At 41.8% G+C, this 18,765-nt stretch overlaps 1 protein-coding gene across 5 annotated transcripts in view; it reads right to left on the bottom strand.

Moving 5' to 3' along the window:
- Positions 1-1,098: 1,098 nt before the first annotated feature.
- Positions 1,099-18,765, bottom strand: part of SH3TC1 (SH3 domain and tetratricopeptide repeats 1) — a 108,458-nt gene continuing 90,791 nt past the window's right edge. For 3 of the 5 annotated variants that reach the window (XM_036763521.1, XM_036763520.1, XM_036763525.1), the window contains 5 exons: positions 17,198-17,348; positions 14,439-14,561; positions 10,534-10,684; positions 8,703-8,899; positions 1,099-1,535 (listed from right to left, as the gene is read on the bottom strand). In XM_036763521.1, the coding sequence (XP_036619416.1) occupies positions 1,278-1,535; positions 8,703-8,899; positions 10,534-10,684; positions 14,439-14,561; positions 17,198-17,348 (880 nt within the window). In that variant the 3' untranslated portion in view covers positions 1,099-1,277. Of the gene's footprint in view, positions 1,536-3,809; positions 5,071-8,702; positions 8,900-10,533; positions 10,685-14,438; positions 14,562-17,197; positions 17,349-18,765 lie in introns of those variants that run through there. The other 2 variants (XM_036763524.1, XM_036763523.1) reach the window with 2 other exon arrangements.

Raw genomic sequence — 18,765 nt, 5'->3', positions numbered from 1 at the left:
CTTCCTACCCTTCCAGTCTTCTCCAGGTTCTTCCCTTCCATACACTCTACAGTCTGGTTACATTGGTAGATTTGCATGTCCTTAAACATGATATTCTATCACCTGTCTCCAAGTCTTTGAACCAGCTGTCTGTCTGTCCCCATGCCTGGAATGCCCCCCTCACCTCCACCTTCTGTTTTCCCGGTTTTCTTCAAGATTCAGCTCAAATCTCACCTCCTAGAGGCCTTGCCTAGTCCTTCTGCCCATTACTTGCTGCTAGCGCCTTCCCTCACACTATTTTCCATCCATTCTGTACTAATTTTATGTGTGTTTGGTTGTTTACATGACATTTCCCCCATTAGAATGTGAGGTCCTTGAAGGCAGGGACCATGTTTTTGCCTTTCTTTGTACCCCCACTACTTAGTGTTGATTGTCGGAGACAAACAACTCATGGTGAGAACATGGTCAGAGTGCTTTTCATCCATACTCCTTCTTCCCAGGAGAGGCCTCAATCTTTGACAGTGGCTCAGAAAGTTATTTGGAACCTCAACGTGAGAATGTGGGAGAAGAGATGGAGATACTCAACCTTACTCAGCCCTTGAATCACAGAATCACAGAATTTTAAGTGAGCTCAGTGACCAGATAGGCTAACTCCTACCTCACCCCTAAAGGAACCCCCACTCTATTAGCTCTGTCAAGACACCATGTAGCTTATAATTGAACCTCTCCCGTGAGGGGAGGGGAGACCCAAACCACCTCCTCCAAAGTCAGACCTTTCTACTTCTGGACAGCGATAATGTGAGAAAGTTTTTCACTCAACAAACCAGTCTGTATTACCATCCATTGTAACTTGTCTTTCCTCAGCACCCAGACAACTTCAGCACAGACCATGTCATTCCTAAAGACAATTTCTGGGTGAGGACTGACACTAGGTATTGGATGAGAAATGGAGTATGGTCTAAAAAAAATTACATCAAATGACATGGCCATTTCATTATCAGAAAACAAATTCTTAGCTATCTCAACACATCATCAGGTGAATAATTATTTATTTCTTTTCAGATGCATTTACATTCTCTTACTGAGTTTGTTTGAAAAAAGTGGTAGGACATGGAGGCATTTAAATACACACAGAATATGCTTTAATGCAAAAACAAATAATAATAATCCTTTAAGTTATGGTTACCAGAGAGACATCAATTTGTGACACTGAATTCCTCATATATTAACAAATATATGTCTATTATACATGTGGATTTGTTATTTTTTTTAACAGCACATAATATAAGGAGATGACTTCATGCATGGCTTTTGGACACAATCCAGGCTGCGCCCCTGTAATATCGGTCAGGAGCCAGGTTGATTCTCCGAACATTCAGCTCTGTGGCAAAGGTCCTTGCTTTCTGGTAGAAAAAGAGGGATTTTTCCCGGTCCACAAGAAAGTTGTGGTAGATCGTAGCCAACCTGGTATAAATTTTCAGCTGAGCCCTCTTGTTACCTAAATCCATAGCAGCCGCGAGTGCAAGGTGGTAATAACCAGCAGCATCAAATGGGTCCTGAAATGATAATAATTATTATCATAATTATAATAAAAATAATAACCATATGAGTCTAACAGGTATGAGAAAGAAAGGAATCAGGGACTTCTCTACCAATGTTTGCATCTGGTCTAGAACTTAGTGAATAACGCCTAGGGAGTTGCCGGAGGCACACAGAGGCTGAGTAACTTACCCAAGGTCACACATACTTACCCAAGGTCAAACCCAACACTCTACCCACTATACTGCACTGCCCCAGAAGACATAAAAATGAGCTGTAGGGTTTAGAAAATGCTCTCCTTATAAGTCCTCATTTTGCAGCTGAGGAAACTGAGGTTTAATTAAGTGGCTTGCATGGGGTCATGGAGCCAATAAGGGGCAAAGTGGGGATTTATAGCCAGGTTTTCTGAATCCAAGTCCAAAGCACTTTCTATTATACTGTGGTCATTTAGCTATGATCGCCATATAGAGTAATATGATTACCTGAATCCACTGGCTTATCGACTAAGGAGTTATACTTTCTTCCCCAAAGGACATTTACATGCATAACACCAATTTATTATCTCTGCATCCCCTCTCAAGGTCAGTTTATCCCTGGACCTGACCTGCTATGAAACGAATCACTTCCTGCTCCAAGATCCCCCATCATTACTTAGTAACCACATCACAAAGTGCTTTATAATGGCATTAATCTGCTCACCAGAGTCCCACAACATTGCTTACTATTCTATTTGAATAATGTTCTATTTGAGGTTTATGAAGTTAGTGTTATGGATTCTAGGGTTACCAGGATTAGTATTTAAAGCCCCTAATCTCCAATCCATTATGTGGCCCACTAAGCCTCCTGCCTCCATCAAGCATACCCCCAGACTACACCCCCTCCCCTTGCAAAAAACAAACATCAATAAACACAGGAAACACACACTCAAGACTTCAGTTGTGAATGACTCTCCAAACCTCATCTCTAACCCTGACCTCTCCATTCCTGCATTGCTAATTTGGATGTTCCAACATCACTGCAAAATCTTTAGTTCAACATTCAAGGATCTGTTATTTCATCCACGACATTCCTCCCCACCCACTACCACCCCCCACCTCGACCAATGTGGACTGTAGCTCCTTCATGACTTAGCAGTAGATTGTTTCACGAACTTCTATGACTAAAAATTTTCATCCACTGGTGACCAGTCTCCCAGTCTTGAGGCTTCTTAGGCTCAGCTAGGCTGGTTCTTGATTAAGTGCCTATATCCCTTTATCATAGGGGTTGTTGACCTGGGTTCCATAGATCTTCCAAGTATCCATAGATAGAATGCCAGGGAAAAATTACATCTTTGGATTCCTTTATTAGACTTTATTAGGCTTTATTAGACTACCAAAGTGGTCCACAAAACACACAAAAAATTAAGAATGCATTTTATTTTATGCATTTAGAAACATGAGTCTGAGAAGGGCCCATGGGTCTCACCAACAGCCAAAGGGGTCTGGAACACATAAAAAAGGTAAGGAGAGAGGAGTTCCCAAGAAGTTGTGTCTTGCCCAAGGTCACACAGCTCATAAGCAGCAGAATTAGGATTCAAATCAGGGTCCTCTTATTCCAAATCCAGTCCTCTTTCCAATGTACTATACTGCCTATTTTAAGGAATGAATCCTTTGAGGTCCCCCTTCAGTACATATGGAAGAAATAATGCTTTATTAACAAATGAATTAACAAATCAACTTCGAAGACCAAGAACCCTTTCCTAAAAAGGCCCCCAATAAGTCAAAATAGTATATAGGCTTTAGAGCCTGTAATAATAATTATCAATAATAATAACAACAATATTGTAACAATAACTAACATTTAAGGTTGACAAAGGACTCTTCTCAACAACTCCATGAAATAGATAATGACTTATCCATCACCGTACAGCTAGGAAGTGTCAGCGACAAGATTTGAACACGTCTTACCGCTACAACGTGAGTAGGTAGTACAAACATTCCCCTTATTTTTCAGAGGATAAAACTGAGATTCACTGACTCGTCCAAGACCAGGGCTCATTAAAGAGCAGAGATAGGACTGAAAAAAAGCAGCAAGGTAGGTAGAGGGTTGGGTCTGGAGTGAGGAAGACCTGAGTTCAAATCTGGCCTCAGACACTTATTAGCTCTGTGACCCTTGGCAAGTCACTTAAACCTGTTTGCCTCAGTTTCCTCATCTGTAAAATGAGCTAGATAAGGAAATGGCAAATCACTCCAGTATCTTTGCCAAGAAAAACCCAAATGGGTTCACAGAGAGTTGGACACGACTGAACAACAACAAAAGGACTGAAATTTGGCTCTCCTGATTCTATGCCCCATCTCGCTGAGAGTCTCTTTATACTCATTAATCCATGCTGGGATGGGGGGTGGGGAGGTGGATTCATTCAATAATTCATTCATTTATTTATGTGAGGTTTGACAGGGGAAAGAAAAGTCTATAATATATACAGCATAATCAAAGTGTCAAGGTATAGACACTGGCTGTGTGTGTGTGTGTGTGTGTCTGTGTGTATACTGAGGTAGGGATGATAAAGGGATAATAATGTAATGTAATGTAATATAAGCTCCTTGATGTCAGGGATTGCTTTGTTTATTGCACCCCACCTCCCCCAGCACCTAGCACAATTCCTTGTTGAATTATGTAAAGGCCAAATACCACAAACTCAAGTAGCATCATGGTATAGTAGAAGGCCCTGATGAAATCTGGGAAGGACCTAGATGCAGTCTCTTATACCAGGATGACTTTGGGCAAGACTTCACCTTTCTGGACCTCAGTTTCCTCATCGATGAAATGAAGGGACTGGACTAGGTGACCCATGAAGTTCTTTCTAAATTGAAATCTAAGATCCTTGGCTCATTTTATGACTTGGCCATGGGCTGACCATCTGGCCCTTTTAGAGTTATTTACTGTTTGGGGTTGTATGTGGACCATAAATTGATCACAGGATCCTTAAGTTCAGGGCTAGTCTTGCATTCCTCCCAACAAGCGGTGCTAAATGAAAGTTGTTGGGAGACTGTCATTGAATTACTTCCTAACTCAAGGATAGAGGTGACATTTTGTCTTTGTGCTTCCTCTCTCCCATGTCGTAGCTCCAAGCAATAACAACAACATGGCTCCAAGCATGTAGTGGACCCTCAGTAAAAGTTTATTGAAGGAATAAGGAAGTCACTGTATGGTCTCAGGCAATACTAACAAATAACATCAAAATGGCAGAACTCAAATTTATATAGTGCTTCAAGGTGTGCAAAGCTCTTCACAGCAAGTCACTTCATCTGTAGAGCAAAGGAGATTTGTCTAGAGGTCTACGTTTTCTTCTAACTTTTCCATTCTATGCTCCTAAGACTGAATAAATATCAAAACCCCTTTTCCAATCAAATTCAGAAGAGTCTGCAGTGATGGATTCTAGTCACTAGGTGTCGCTGTGTCCTCAGGCAGGGTAGTCATTGAGAAAGTCAATGCGGAGAGGTAAATGATACAGGGATTCCAGCATCATGGAAAGTCAGAGATGGATGGGCCGTCTAGTCCAACACTCTCAGACTACATAGGAGGAAAGAGATTTGCTCAGAGTTACACAGAGATTTCTTGCACTCTAATTCCACATGTCCAAGTAAGTAACTTCTGGAGATCAATACTTGGAAGACCTACTAGCACCTCAAACTCAACCTGCTTAAAACTAAAACTGTGTGACCCCAAGTAAGTCACTCAACTTCTCTGTGGTCTAGTTTCCTCAACTGGAAAATGAAGGGATTGGATTTTTAAGTTCCCACCTCCAACTGAGACTATGATCCTGTGAATTCATCCTCCTCCTCTCACCTTTCCTCTTTCTGTTGGTGTTACCTTCTTCCAGTCACCTGGCCTCAAATCCTCAGTCATTGTGGACATTTTCCTCACCTCGCAAGTCCAACAGAGTGTCATCCAACTTAATAAATGAAATGGTATGTGTAAAGTGCTTTGCAAACCTTAAGAAGCCATGCAGAAACTTGTTGTTATTAATCAATCCCTCTGAGGAAGCAGACACTGTACCATGCCCTTCTCTAGTATACTCTCTCCTGCTTAAGTTTTTAAGCTACTGATTTCTGGTTCTGTTCTTCAGTCTCCTTTGTTGTGTTATCATCCATGGCCTGACCTTCCTAAGCACAGGGTCGGTCTTGGCTCCTCTTTTTTGTTCTTTCTACACCTTCTCTTTGGATCAACTTATCAGCTCTCATGGGTTCACATACCTTCTCTATGTTGTTGTTCAGCCATTCAGTCTGGTCTAACTCGTTGTTAACTTATGGGCCCTATACAGTCCATCGGGTTTTCTTGGCAAAGATACTGGAGTGGTTTGCCATTTCCTTCTCCAGATGTTAAGTGATTTGCCCAAGGTCACACAGCTAGTAAATGTCTGAGGCTGGATTTGAACTCAGGTCTTCCTGACACCAGCATATCTCTTATATCCATTCTGTCCTTCACATAATCACTTCTCTAGCTCAGGACCTCATTGTCTCTTTCTTGGACTATTATAATAGCTTCCTAATTAGTCTCCTTGCTTCTGGGGTCTTGCCACTTCAATCTGTCCTCCAAGTAGCCGCCAAATCGATATTCTATTGTATTTCTCATAATGTCACTATCTTGCTCAAAGAATCTACAAAAGGCTTTGTAGGTTTCTGTTGTCTACAGGACAAAATACAAACCCCTCAGCCTGGCATTTAAAGTCATCCACAGTGTGAAAAATGAGGAAACAAGGTGGGCAGGGAGGTGGGGATAGAGTGCTGGAGACAAGAAGGAAAAAGCAGAATTTCCTAGTTTGGGACTAGAAAGTTAAGATGCTACCTGAGGATAGGCCAGAAGAAGGTACAGAGTACTCTGAACACCAGAAGGTCAATGGGTGGGTTATATCTGGCATGGGAGCTTTTTGACAGGCAATGAGGAGGGAGACAGATGGGGTTCAGGGAAGACATTATAGGCAAAATCCACCCATTCCAGAATTTTGCAAAAATCAGCCCATCATCTTGACTAACCCAGAATAGCAGCTCTACTGAAAGATAACTCCTGCAGATTCCAGTATATGGCAAGCCCTAGTAGATACAGGAGCTGGCAATCCTGGGTTCAAACCCTGGGTTCAAATCCTGGCTCTGAAACCTGGATCAACTCACTTTCTTCTTGGAGCCCCAGTCATCTGTAAGATGAGTTCAGGCAGTGGACTCAGAGTCATCTTTAAAGCTTTTTCAGCAATAAATCCCATGCTGCCATGAAATGCCACTTCTTCCATTAAGCCTTTCCTGATATATCTTACTCTCCCCTGACCCTACATTCTAAAGATATGGATCTTCTCCTCATAAGGTCTTCTAGAACTTTATAAGTTCACACACTGGTCATATTCTAAGTTGTATTTTATATGCTGCTGTAAATTCATTTTATAATCCTACTTTCCCCCATCCCATCTCTCTTTGGAATTTTGAATATTACTATCAAGGGCACCACCGCCTTTCCAGTCTCCTAGGTACACAACCACAGTGTCATCCTCAACTCTGCATTCTTACTCGCCTTGGATATCCAAGCAATTGTCAAACCCTGTCATTTCTATCTCTATATTATGTGCTCCCTTCTCTCCCCTCCCCCACTCGTTTCAGTCATACAAGCCCATCACCTCTCATCTGGACTATTGAAACGTCATCTAATTGGTCTCTCTGTTTCATGAATCTCGCTGCCACAATCCATCCTCCACACACCTGCCAATGTGGCCTTCCTTAAGGTGTAGAGCTGACCATACTGTTATTCAGTAAACTCAGTGGGGCCATTTTACCTCTAGGGTCAAATATAAAACTTCTCTGTTTTGCATTTAAAGTCCTTTACAACCTGGGCTCATCCTTCTTCCCTTCCACCCCCATCCTTTCCATCCTGTCTACACATTACTGGCTTCCACATACTTGACTATGCAGCATACTGGCCTATTCGTTCCTCACACATGATGCTCCATCTCCGAGTCCTCCCACTGGTGCCTCCCCAGAGATGCCCCTCCTCCCCACCTCCACCTCTTGGGAAAACCAGCTTGGTTTTCCTTAAAGACTCAGCTTCAAGGCTGCCTTCCACATAGGACTTTTCTTGTTTCCCCCAGTTACTAGTGGGACCTTCTCCTCCAAGATCACCTTGTATCTGCTTTGTAACCTGTTTTTGTGTACCTCTGTATGTATGTAATCTCCATAATTTAAGTCTAACCTCCTGGAGGGCAAGACTATTTCAGTTTTGGTTTTGTATCCCCAGAGTCTAGCATGGGACCTAGAAAAGCAAGGGACTAAAAAATGCACCATTGGTTGAGTCTAAGACTTATTTATCTTTGAATCTTCAGCCCCCAAATCTAGCGTGGTCCATTGTGTATAATTAGCATTTAATAACTTATTTAATCAAAGTTTTTTTTTTCAAAAATGAAAATTAATAACAGTAGAAGTAATAATGATAATACTTCAATAACAATAAAATACTGATAAGTAATAAAACGAATCTGTCTAAATAATAACTAATAATAAACAGCTATAGTAATTTTTATTATACCTAACCTTTATTTACATAGTGCTTATTATATGCCTGGCACTGTGCTAAATACTTTGTAAATGTTATCTCTTTCGATCTTCACAACAACCCTGGGAAGTAGGTGCTATTAATATCCGCATTTTATAGACGAGTAAACCGAGGCAAATGGGGTCAAATGACTTGCCTTATAAATATATGGCTAGTAAGCGCCTGAGGCAAAATTTGAATGTCGGTTTTCCTGACTCCAGGTCGGGCACTCTATTACCCCAGCCATTGTGCTAAACACTTTACACAGACTATTTCATTTGCTCCTCACAGCAATCCTGGGAGGTGGGTGCTATTATTATCCTCACTTTACAGATGGGGAAACTGAAGCAAACAGTCTAAGCCCAGGGTCACTCAGCTAGTCGGCACCTAAGGCTGGACTTGAACTCAGGATTGACTGACTCCAGACCATGGAATCTTAGCACCATGCCACTGAGTTGCTATTCAGTGGTACCTCTAATAACAGGAAGTTTCATACCCTATTGAATCACTTAACCCATAGCTGAGGCATCCCTCCTCTTCCCCCAAATCCAGCCCAAAGCAGTTCTCGAAATTGCCGATGAGCAGGAATTGTGTCTGCCCAGAGCCCACGGGGCCCAGGCTGCTCCACATACCTTAAGATCGTAGAATATGAGGTCCCCCAGGATCAGATACACCTTCACATAATACAGAGTCTCCTCATCGAATTCCAGGGGTGACGAGCACAGAGACAGTGCCTTGAGGTAAAAGTGTTCCGCCAACTCACACTGCCCCAGGCGGTGGTGGACCATGGCCAGCCGATGGTAGGCCACACGTTCATTTAACCGGCTTCCTGAGGGAGACAACATGGGGGTGGGGGAGGAGTTGTCGGATCAAGGATGCTGCCGTAGAATATAGGTTTCAAACCTAGGGGGGATGTTTTTTTCTTAAAGAAACCCACACGTCACACAGAAGCAAAACACCCAGAGAGAGAACAAACACACTGGGTTACCAAAGCTCCAGGAGGACGGTGATCATGTGGCCACCAATCACTTTTATTCAACACGTGCTTATTTATTATATTCAGAAATTTGTCTGTGAGGGGTGGAGGGACGATTATGGTATGGTGGAAAGAGACTTGGCCAGAAGTTAATCAAGAAACCTGGGTTCAGTTCCTAGTTGTATCGTTAACTGGCTTTGTGATCTTTTAAGCAAGTCACTAATAGTTTCCTTATCTGTAAGGGAGTTCAAACGCATACTCTCTAAGGCCCCTTCTGGTAATGAGATAGATAGCATTATTATAGCGCTTTTAAGGTTCACAGGACACTTTTCACGTTATCTAATTGGATCCTCAAAACAACCCTGGGAAATAGGAGCAATTGTTATCATCATCCTCATTTTATACATGAACAAACCAAGATTGTTGCTGTTTGTCCTTCATACTGGAAGAGGACCAATAACATCACGGTATTGGGGTCAAGGTGCAGCCTGTGGTTGATCGCTCCAATACAAACTCAGGCGGCTCTGTAACTGGTCTGGCATACAAAGGTGGTTGGAACATTTGGGGTGGAGATGTCTCTAGATTTGTGCATTTCATGTTTCCTTTGTTCTACTGTGATTCTGCTTTGCTCACAGAACACTGCGCCTTCTTTGATGCTGGGTGGTCCTGTGCCAGCATCTTCTATATCTCACAATTGATACTAAAGTTCTTCAGAGAGACCTTGTATTGCTTCTTCTGAATATGCTAAGTGATTTGCCTGGGATCATAGTTTGAGAAAGGGTTCAAACTCGGGTTTTCCCGACTTCAGGTCTAACTCCATTCATTGCACCATGTAACTGTCTTCTAACAGTTTGTATTCTGTGTTTTAGGATTCCTTTAGTGGATAATTTGGGCCTTGAAGTTGGAAGACCTGGTTCAGATTTCACTTTTGATACCTCCTAACAGTGTGACAACGGGTAACTCTTACAAGCCTCAGTTTCCTCATATGTACAGTGAGGACAAGAATATCTATTTTGCCTTTCTTGCAGTCTCACCTAAGGGTGAAATGAGATGATGTATCTAAAGCACTTTGCCAACTTTTAAAAGTACTATACAAATGTCAGTGATGATGCACCTCCTCCTTCTAATGAGCAAATGAGATAATATCTGTTAAGTTAATTGGCACAATACCTGACATGGAGTAAGCACTTAATAAATGTTTCCTTTCCCTCTCCCTTCCTTTTATTCCCCACTCTTTTCCCCCATCCCCCATCCCCTTTTCCTCTTTTCCCCTTCTCTTTCCCATCCCATCCCATCCCACCCCACCCCACCTCATTCCATCCCATCCCATCCCACCCCACCTCATCCCATCCCATCCATCCCACCAATGCTACTGCTACTACCACTCACCAACACCACAATTTTGATGGTTGGCAAAGGTGGAGTGAGGAGCAATGAGTGAAGATAATGTTCTCATTCACACAAGGTCATTAAGGCCCAAGGCTTACCTAAGTTTATACTGAGGGCAAGGGAAGTGTGTGCAAATTCTAGACACTCCTGGTGGGACTTGAGAAAGTACAGCAATTCCACCAACTTGTTGCATAGTCGGAGTTCGGTCTCCTTGTTACCAGTCCTGATAGCAAGAGGAAGGGCACGGTCCTGGAAAAGCAGACAAAAACAAACAGAAAACACCCACCAGTAAATGAAAAGCTGTAACCACTGCTTCTTTCAAACACCCAGGTTCTCAGCTCTGGAGTTGCCCTCATGCTGACAAATGCAGTGGGTTGCCAGAACTTTCCAGTTTAACCTCCACAGGTCTCAGACCAGCGCCCTTCTCTCTAAGATAATATTTATAAAGCACTTAGCACAGTGCCTGGCACATAGTGCTATAGAAATGCCAGTTACTATTATTATTATTATTAATTTCTCACGTGATCATCAGCCTCATTCAGATCCTATACCTTTTTGTCCAGATCAGTGAATCAGACTCCCTGTTTCCAGACTCTCTATCTTCTTGCACAACTCCCAACATAACCTTTCTACAACACAGATTTGACCATGTAAACTCTCTGCTCAAAAAGCTTCAGTGACTTCCTAATGCCTCTAAGATAAAACACAAGCACCTTGGTTTGACATTTAAAGTCATTGACAGTCTGGTTCCAACCTAGCTTTTCAGACTTACTTCACATTATTCACTGTCATGTAGTCTTTATTCCAGACAAATTGGACTCCTTCCTATTCCCCATACTTAACATTTTATCTCTCACATTCAGACATTTGCACAGGCTATGTCGTTCCCCCCACCCCCATACCTGCAATGATTTTCCTTCTCACTTGTATCTCTTGGAATCCTTAGATTCCTTTCAAGGTTATGTTCAGATGCCACATCCAGCACAAAACCTTTCTTGACATCTCCCCCACTCCTTAGTTGTTAGTGCTACCTTCTCCCCCTTCATTACTTTGTATTTTGCATTTGTTTATCTATATCCATATTATCTTAGAGGCAAGATGGAGCCACTGATGTTTTTGGTAGACTTCCCAGTAGAGTATAAGTTCTTTGAGGTCAAGGACCATTTTACTTCCTGTCTTTTTATTTCCATTGCCTAGAACAATACTTTGCGTATGGTAGGTGTTTAATATATTGAGGATGAGTCATATTGATTGTGGATGAAATGACTGACTTGGACAGCTATGGATTTGATTTATGAATTAGTTGACTCAGATTGCTGAGGTTCACAGCTGATCCTTTGTTCTGGGATTGTAAAAAAGGTCAGCTTTGTCTATTTGATTCTGAAAGTGCTAAATATAGACCAGGGAGCAGCAAAGCTAAGAGCACACCTGGACCCTAGAGAAGGAAAACCGGGGCATCTCTACAGTAACTCCGCTGCTCTCCCTTTGCCCACAGGCAATTAATGGTTGACTTGGAATTTCAGAAGCACAGGAAGTTATTGTGCTAACTTCCTATACAACCCAACAGGATAGTTCCTAGACCCAGATTTCTTCAGAGTTCTAGTCCCCTGGTTATAGGGAAGAGTTCCTAAAGTCTGTTGAGATCTTGAAGAATTATTGGCTAATAAAATCCTGGAACCTAACCTTAGTGAAGTAAGGCATAGTTCTTGAGCAGTGCCAACCACTTAGGGAAGAGGGTATCATGGGAAAAAGAGGATCATCTCAAAGTTAAAGGAAAGGCAAAGGAATAAATCTATGATGCGAGGGATAAAAAAACCTAGGCCAAGGCCTTGTCCTTACTGTGAGTTATGAGGACAGTGATGATCTGATGGGCTGCCACTCAGTAATCCCCAAGTTCATTTTCCTTCTGGAGGAGTCCAAGTCCTTTGGGTAGTACCACAAAGTTCGACTTTGTGGAAAAAAGGGGGGACTCATCCCAATGTCGGGGGGTTGCTCATTAAGCTGTCTCAAGTAGGTTTGCCTTTTGAGAGAGTCTAAAACCCTCAGGGTGAGACGATAACATAGGAAGCCTGTATCATCTTCTTGGGTGAAAGCACAATTGGGCAACATCCTAGGGGGCTGCCAGTCTAGCTACTCCATTTGTTTCTCTTCTCAGCATTGCTCAAACCATAGGCTAGAGCTATGAGACTGCTCCTGGTGGCAAAGGCAGGACTCATATGAAAAAATTATATTGATTGTTTATGGATTATTATAGACCCTTTGGTGTGTTTTCTGAACTTTCTAGGGGGTAAACTCATCTCTGCACTGTTCTCGAGTGCTCACATGGAAGTAAGAACTTTTGGTTTTTTGCCATTATCTATAGAAACCTAGACACCAGCTATATTGAATTTATGTTCTGAAATTTCCCAGAGGATACTCTGGGTAGGGGAAAAGCAAGCCAAAGATAGTGATTTCTCAGAGGTGACCAAGATTGAATACAGCCCATGAAAGTCCACAGCCATGGCTTCTACAATTAATTATCATATAAAAGACTGTAATATAAGATAAGGCATAACAGGTCTTTGTGAGGCAGATCATGGAGGGCCTTGAATGCTAATATAAAAAGTCTGTGCTGAATGAGGAGTCCAAAAGGTTTCTAAGGAGAGAAGTGACATAGTGAGATTTGTGTATTAGTAAGAACAGTCTGATAGCCTGAATGAGTTATACTAGACAGAAAGATACTGCTTTAAGGTGTTAATAAAAAGGGCTCCATATATTATTTCATTTGAGCCTCACAACAATCCAGTGAGGAATGTGTATGTGTGTGAGTGTCTTTGTGAACATCTAGGTGGCCAAGAGGATAGATCACTGGGTCTGGAGACAGAAAGTTCAAATGAGGTCTCAGAAACCTACTAGCTGTGGGATGCTAAGCCAGACTTTTAACCTGTTTGCCTCAGTTTCCTCAGCTATAAAATGGAGCACCTACCTCCCAGGGTTATTGAAAGGATCCAATGAAATAATACTTACAAAGTGCTCAGCACAATGCCTGGGACAAGGTAAGCACTATACAAATGTTAATTTTTACATATGCACATATATGTGTGTGTGAGTGTATGCATTCATGTATATATACACAACTCTTATATGCATGTACATATACATACATGTGTATGTGTGTAGGTATATCTATTGTGGTATTGTGTATACATATATTTGTATGTGATACACACACGTGCATGTGCATATATACACACTATCATAATACCTACACGTATTAGGATTCCCACTTTATAGTTGAGTAAACTTAGACTCAGAGAAGTTAAAAGTCTTGGTCATGGTTGCACAGTGACTCCATGCCAGAGATGAGTTTCATTCCCAGATTTCTCCTGACTTCAAGTCAAGAAGTCTATCCGTGATACCACACAGCTTAGAGGCAAGAAAAAAATACCAAGAGACTTAAAAAAAAATCCAAGCAGATAATACTGAGTGCCTTTAGTGGTGGGAGTGGCGAAGAGATAAAGAATGTTGGGAATCTCAGCAGGTTGGACTCTCTAGGATGTTGGCAGCTGATTGGACTTGGGTGGGATTTGAGAGAGATGGCTGGAAAAAGGGAAAAGGGGAGGGGGGAGTGAGGGGGAGGAGGGATTAACGGTTTCCAGATTTAGAACTAGAAGAGCCCTTTGAGTTCTTGGAGTCCAACCCCCTCATTTTACAGAAGAAGAAACTGGAATAGAGGACTTGAGGAAGTGGTGGGGGAGGCGGGGCACAAAGAAGAGAGAAAAGAAAGGCAAAGATAGGGAGAACAAGAAGAATGAGACAGATCCTATTCCTATGGAATTTACAAGGATGAGAGATTGAGTGTTAACAGAAAACAATTTGCTGCTCACAGGTATCCCTGGTCAAGGTCAAAGGGAGTTTAGACACCCGGGTTCATTCCTGGATCCAACAAAAGCTGTTTGAGCTCTGGCTCAGATTGCTGTTTTTCACTCTTCTTAACCTTCAAGGATTCCCAGCACCCACTCACCCTGTAGAAAGACACTGCCTTTTCTCTCTCCCAAGAACCATTGAAGAATATGTCTCCAGCAGCTTCAAACATCTCCAACCCCAGGCTGGGATCTCCAGTGTAGAGTGCAGCATCTTGAGCCACCTACAGCAAATAGGGAATCTTTTAATGATTCCCAGCTTGTCAGAGTCATAAATCCCTAACCCAAGGGGCCCATTTCCAAGACTATTCATGGTCCAATTTGGTTTCAAAAGTAACCCTTCTCTCTGATCACACATGGAGGCTGCCCTCCTCCCTCCAGTTTTACAAGCCACAGACCCCTGCCCCACCCTCACCCCCACTTCCCCCCAAACCAATATCCATATGTACATCATAGGAAAAAAATTGTTCTTATTTTGTCTTAACCTCCTTCTGGTGGTCAAAAAGCAATAGGAGATTATAATCTCTTTGACTGCTGTAGTTACCTCCCATTTCCTGAGTACTGGAATGTGCTTTATATACAGTAGCCCTATGATGTAAGCCATGTAAACATGATTATTCCCAGTTTACAGGAGAGGAAAGTGAGGCTCAGAGAATTTGTGTGACTTGGGTGGGGTGACACAGGTAGAAAATATCAGAGGCAGTATTTGAACCCAGGCCTCCTTACTTCAGTCTAACTATTTTAAAATCTGAGCACAATTAGGTCACCTTTTAGTAAGCCTGCTGTGGTGGCGTAATGGCCAGCGGCCTAACAAAAGGTGGTAGATACTATTATGCTTGCTACCACAGTTTAAACATAATCTAGTTTACAAAGTTCTTTCCGTACCTAAAACCCAAGACTGAAAGCAAGAGGAAAGAGAAATTTAGACCAGGGGAACAAATATTAAAAGTGACTATCCAAATATGAGAGACTAGAAGAAACAGTGATTCTGGAGAAAAGATCTAAAAAGAAGAGGAAAAATATCCACACAGTGTTTTGTAATGCTAAAGTGCTTTATATGTATAATCCTATTTGATCCTGTCTACAATGCCTTGAGGCATGTAATATAAATCATATCCTTCCCATTTTACAGATGTGAAAATTGAAGCACAGAGAATCAATCAATCCATAAACATTTATTAAGTGCCTACTCTGTGCCAGGCACAAAGGCTAAGTGACATGCCAGAAGTCACAAAGTGAGTAGCATAGCTGAGATTCAAACTTAGGTCTTTCGATTACAGAACTACACTACTGTGTGTACTTAAGGACAAAGAGGCCCAGAAAGAAAGAACCATAAACCCAGTCTGACTTCAAAGCATTAAGCTGAGGATAAGGGAAATTTCAGTCATCTAGTCCTCTGCCCTCATCAGACCACATCTAGAGCTTTGGATTCCATTTGGGGAGTAATGATCTGAAAAGAGCTGGAAGCCATGTCCTTTAAAGATCAACAGAGAAAATTAGGAATCTTTAGGCTGGAGATAAAAAGACTTGTTTGTGGAGGTGGGGGTAAGGGGTAGGATTATGATCACGGTCTTTAAGTTTGAAGAGTTGCTGTATAGAAGAGGGATTAGAAGTCCTGCCTGACCCCTTAGAGAAGAAAACAGATGAATAGATAGAAGTTAGAGGGAGACGAGATTTCAAGTTGATAACGGGAAGAACTTTTCCACAATGAAATGGGCTAGGGTAGGGAGCAGTCTTGTTCCCCATCCTGAAGCAATATTTTCCATGACACTCGTGATTTGGGTAGGTAATAGACTTGGTGAACTCTGAGGTGTCTTCCAATTCAAGAGATTCTCTTCTATAATATTTGTGTCAAACCATTTCCACAGCAGAGGAAAGCATTGGTATATGGGACCTGGAGCTCCATTTAGCAAATCTGTTTTGACCTACCATGGGGTTTTGGTATAGGCTTCCTGGGGAAGGTGGGCCTTGATAGAAGGGTAGGCTTTTGTGTGAAAATACGGCCTTAAAGACAGAAAAATGGTGATTTAAAAAAATGTTATTTTAATATGCTACTACATCCTAAATGAATTTAGTTTGACAGAAGTCTGTAGAGCACCATTTTATGCCCAACCCTCTGTTCATACAGTTTAGAGCTGGGAAGGATTTTGTGAGACCATCTTGTCCAATGTTTTTGTTTTCCTGGACAGTTAGTCAACAGACATTTATTAAGTACTATATTATATACCAGGAACTATAGGAAGCCAAGACCTGGTGAACTGGAGTAACTTATACAAAGTCACACAGGTAGCAAGGAGCAGAGCTCAGATTCAAACCTACGTCCTCTAACTCCAGATTCACTATTCATTGCCACACACTCCTCTGACCTAGGCACTGGGGAGACAAAAATGAGTAGAGTACAGCCACCTGCCCTTTAGAAGCTTATAATCTAGTGGGGTTTGGGAATACAGAATGAAGTGCAAGCAAGCTCTTGAGCTAATCTTTAATAAGATAATCTTTTGTGTTCTTCCCTCCCGCACAATGTAGGCAGCTAGGTGCCACAGTGGTTAGAGTGCTGGGCAGGGAGTCAGGAAGACCTGAGTTCAAATCCACCCTCAGATCCTTATTGGCTATGTGACTATTAGCAAGTCATTCAACCTCTCTCAGCCTCAGTATCCTCATCTGAAAATGGTGATAAAAATAGTAACCGCCTTATGGGGTTCTTGTGAAAATAAAATGAGATATCTGTAAAGCACTTTGCTTAAAGAGCTATACAAATGCTATCATTAGTAGTATTAGTGTTAGTATCAACTTGCTTCATACTGAGCCAACATAGCACACTTCAATTTAACTTCAGTGATCACTCATAAATTCAACCCACCTGAATGTACAGATCTACTAGTTCAGTCTGTCTCAGAATGTAATAGATCTTTCCTGCCTGGAGCCAGGCATACGCCTCTTTTTCTTTCTTCTGGAGGTCTATAAATATTCCGAGACTTCTCTTAGTATATTCAAGGGCTGACTTGTAAGCTCTGAAAAAATAAAAATTATGATAGAGATCCAAGTCATAAAACTGCTTTTCCACTCATTAAATTTTAGAGTAGGGTTTTAGAGAAGGGAATTTGGGGATCATCTAGTCCCACTCCCCATTTTATATAGATATAAACAGAGTCACACAGAGGAAGGGAAGTGACTTGACCAAGGTCATATATCAAAAGGCAACTAGGTGGTGCAGTGGATAGAGCACAGGACCTGAAGTCAGGAAGACCCAGCTTCATGAGTTCAAATCCAGCCTTAGACACACTTATTAGCTGTGTGACTCTGGGCAAATCACTTAATCCTCTTTGCCTCAGTTTCCTCATCTATAAAATGAGTGGAGAAGGAAATAGCAAACCATTCTACTATCTTTGCCAAGAAAATCCCCCCAAAAAGGGTCGTGAAGAGTCAGACATGAGTGAAAAATAATTAAATAACAACTAAACATCCATTAAATGAGTGTTAAAGCTGGGATTTGAACCCGAATCTTCTAACTATAAACCCAGTGCTCTTCCTATCATAGGCTACCTTTTGCCAAAGGCTGTTTCTCAGATATATGGTGAACTTTTTCTTGATAAGTCTTCAAGAAAGTGGATAGATTTTCTTGCATTCTGCATTATTTCTTTCTTCATCCACTACCCCATGCTGCCAGGAGTTAAATTCTCATGTAAAGTTTCTTTCTGCTAAGCCACAGCCAAAATCCCTTTGTTGGGTGGTCTCCCACATTAGGGCTCATGATTCATCTGTTATGGGGAAAGACTTTAATTCGGGAGAATAGAAAAAAAGATGACTTTAAAGAAACGAACCGAGTTCACATTGAGAGAGAACATCATAGTTGCAAAGTACTTTATTTGCATCATCTTGCATCAGAGATGACCAGCCTAGTAGAGTGAAAAGAACATCAGAGGATATGGGTCCAAAGTTGGGTACCGTCACTTTCTAACCCATGTGATTCTGGGTAATAATAACTGGTATTTTTGTATCACATGTTTGAAAAATGCCCGGATTACCCAAGATGGAGGCACCCAAGTGGAGACAGCAGTCCTCTTGTCTCCCAGAAGAAGACTGTAAATGGGCGCCTCCATCTTAAGAAATGTGGTCCTGTGCCAAATACCCTGTACATTTATATAGATTTATGACTTTAAGGTTTACAAAGTGTTTTAGTTATCTCAAATGATCCTCACAACAATCTTTGCAAATAGGTGCTCTTATATCCCTATTTTATCGATGAGGAAACCGAGTCAGAGGTTAAGTGACTTGTCCAGGGTCAGACAGCTAGTCTGAGGACTGATTTGACCTCTGGTCTTCCTGACTCCAAGACCAGCACTCTATTTCACCATTGAGCTCCTTTGAGTTACTTCATTTCAATGACGCTGTATGTAACATGTATCTGCAGTTTTGTGTACAATCCTC

Source organism: Trichosurus vulpecula, chromosome 6 (genome assembly GCF_011100635.1).
Source record: "Trichosurus vulpecula isolate mTriVul1 chromosome 6, mTriVul1.pri, whole genome shotgun sequence".
NCBI lineage: Eukaryota > Metazoa > Chordata > Mammalia > Diprotodontia > Phalangeridae > Trichosurus > Trichosurus vulpecula.
This window is presented reverse-complemented; position numbering and strand designations above follow the sequence as displayed.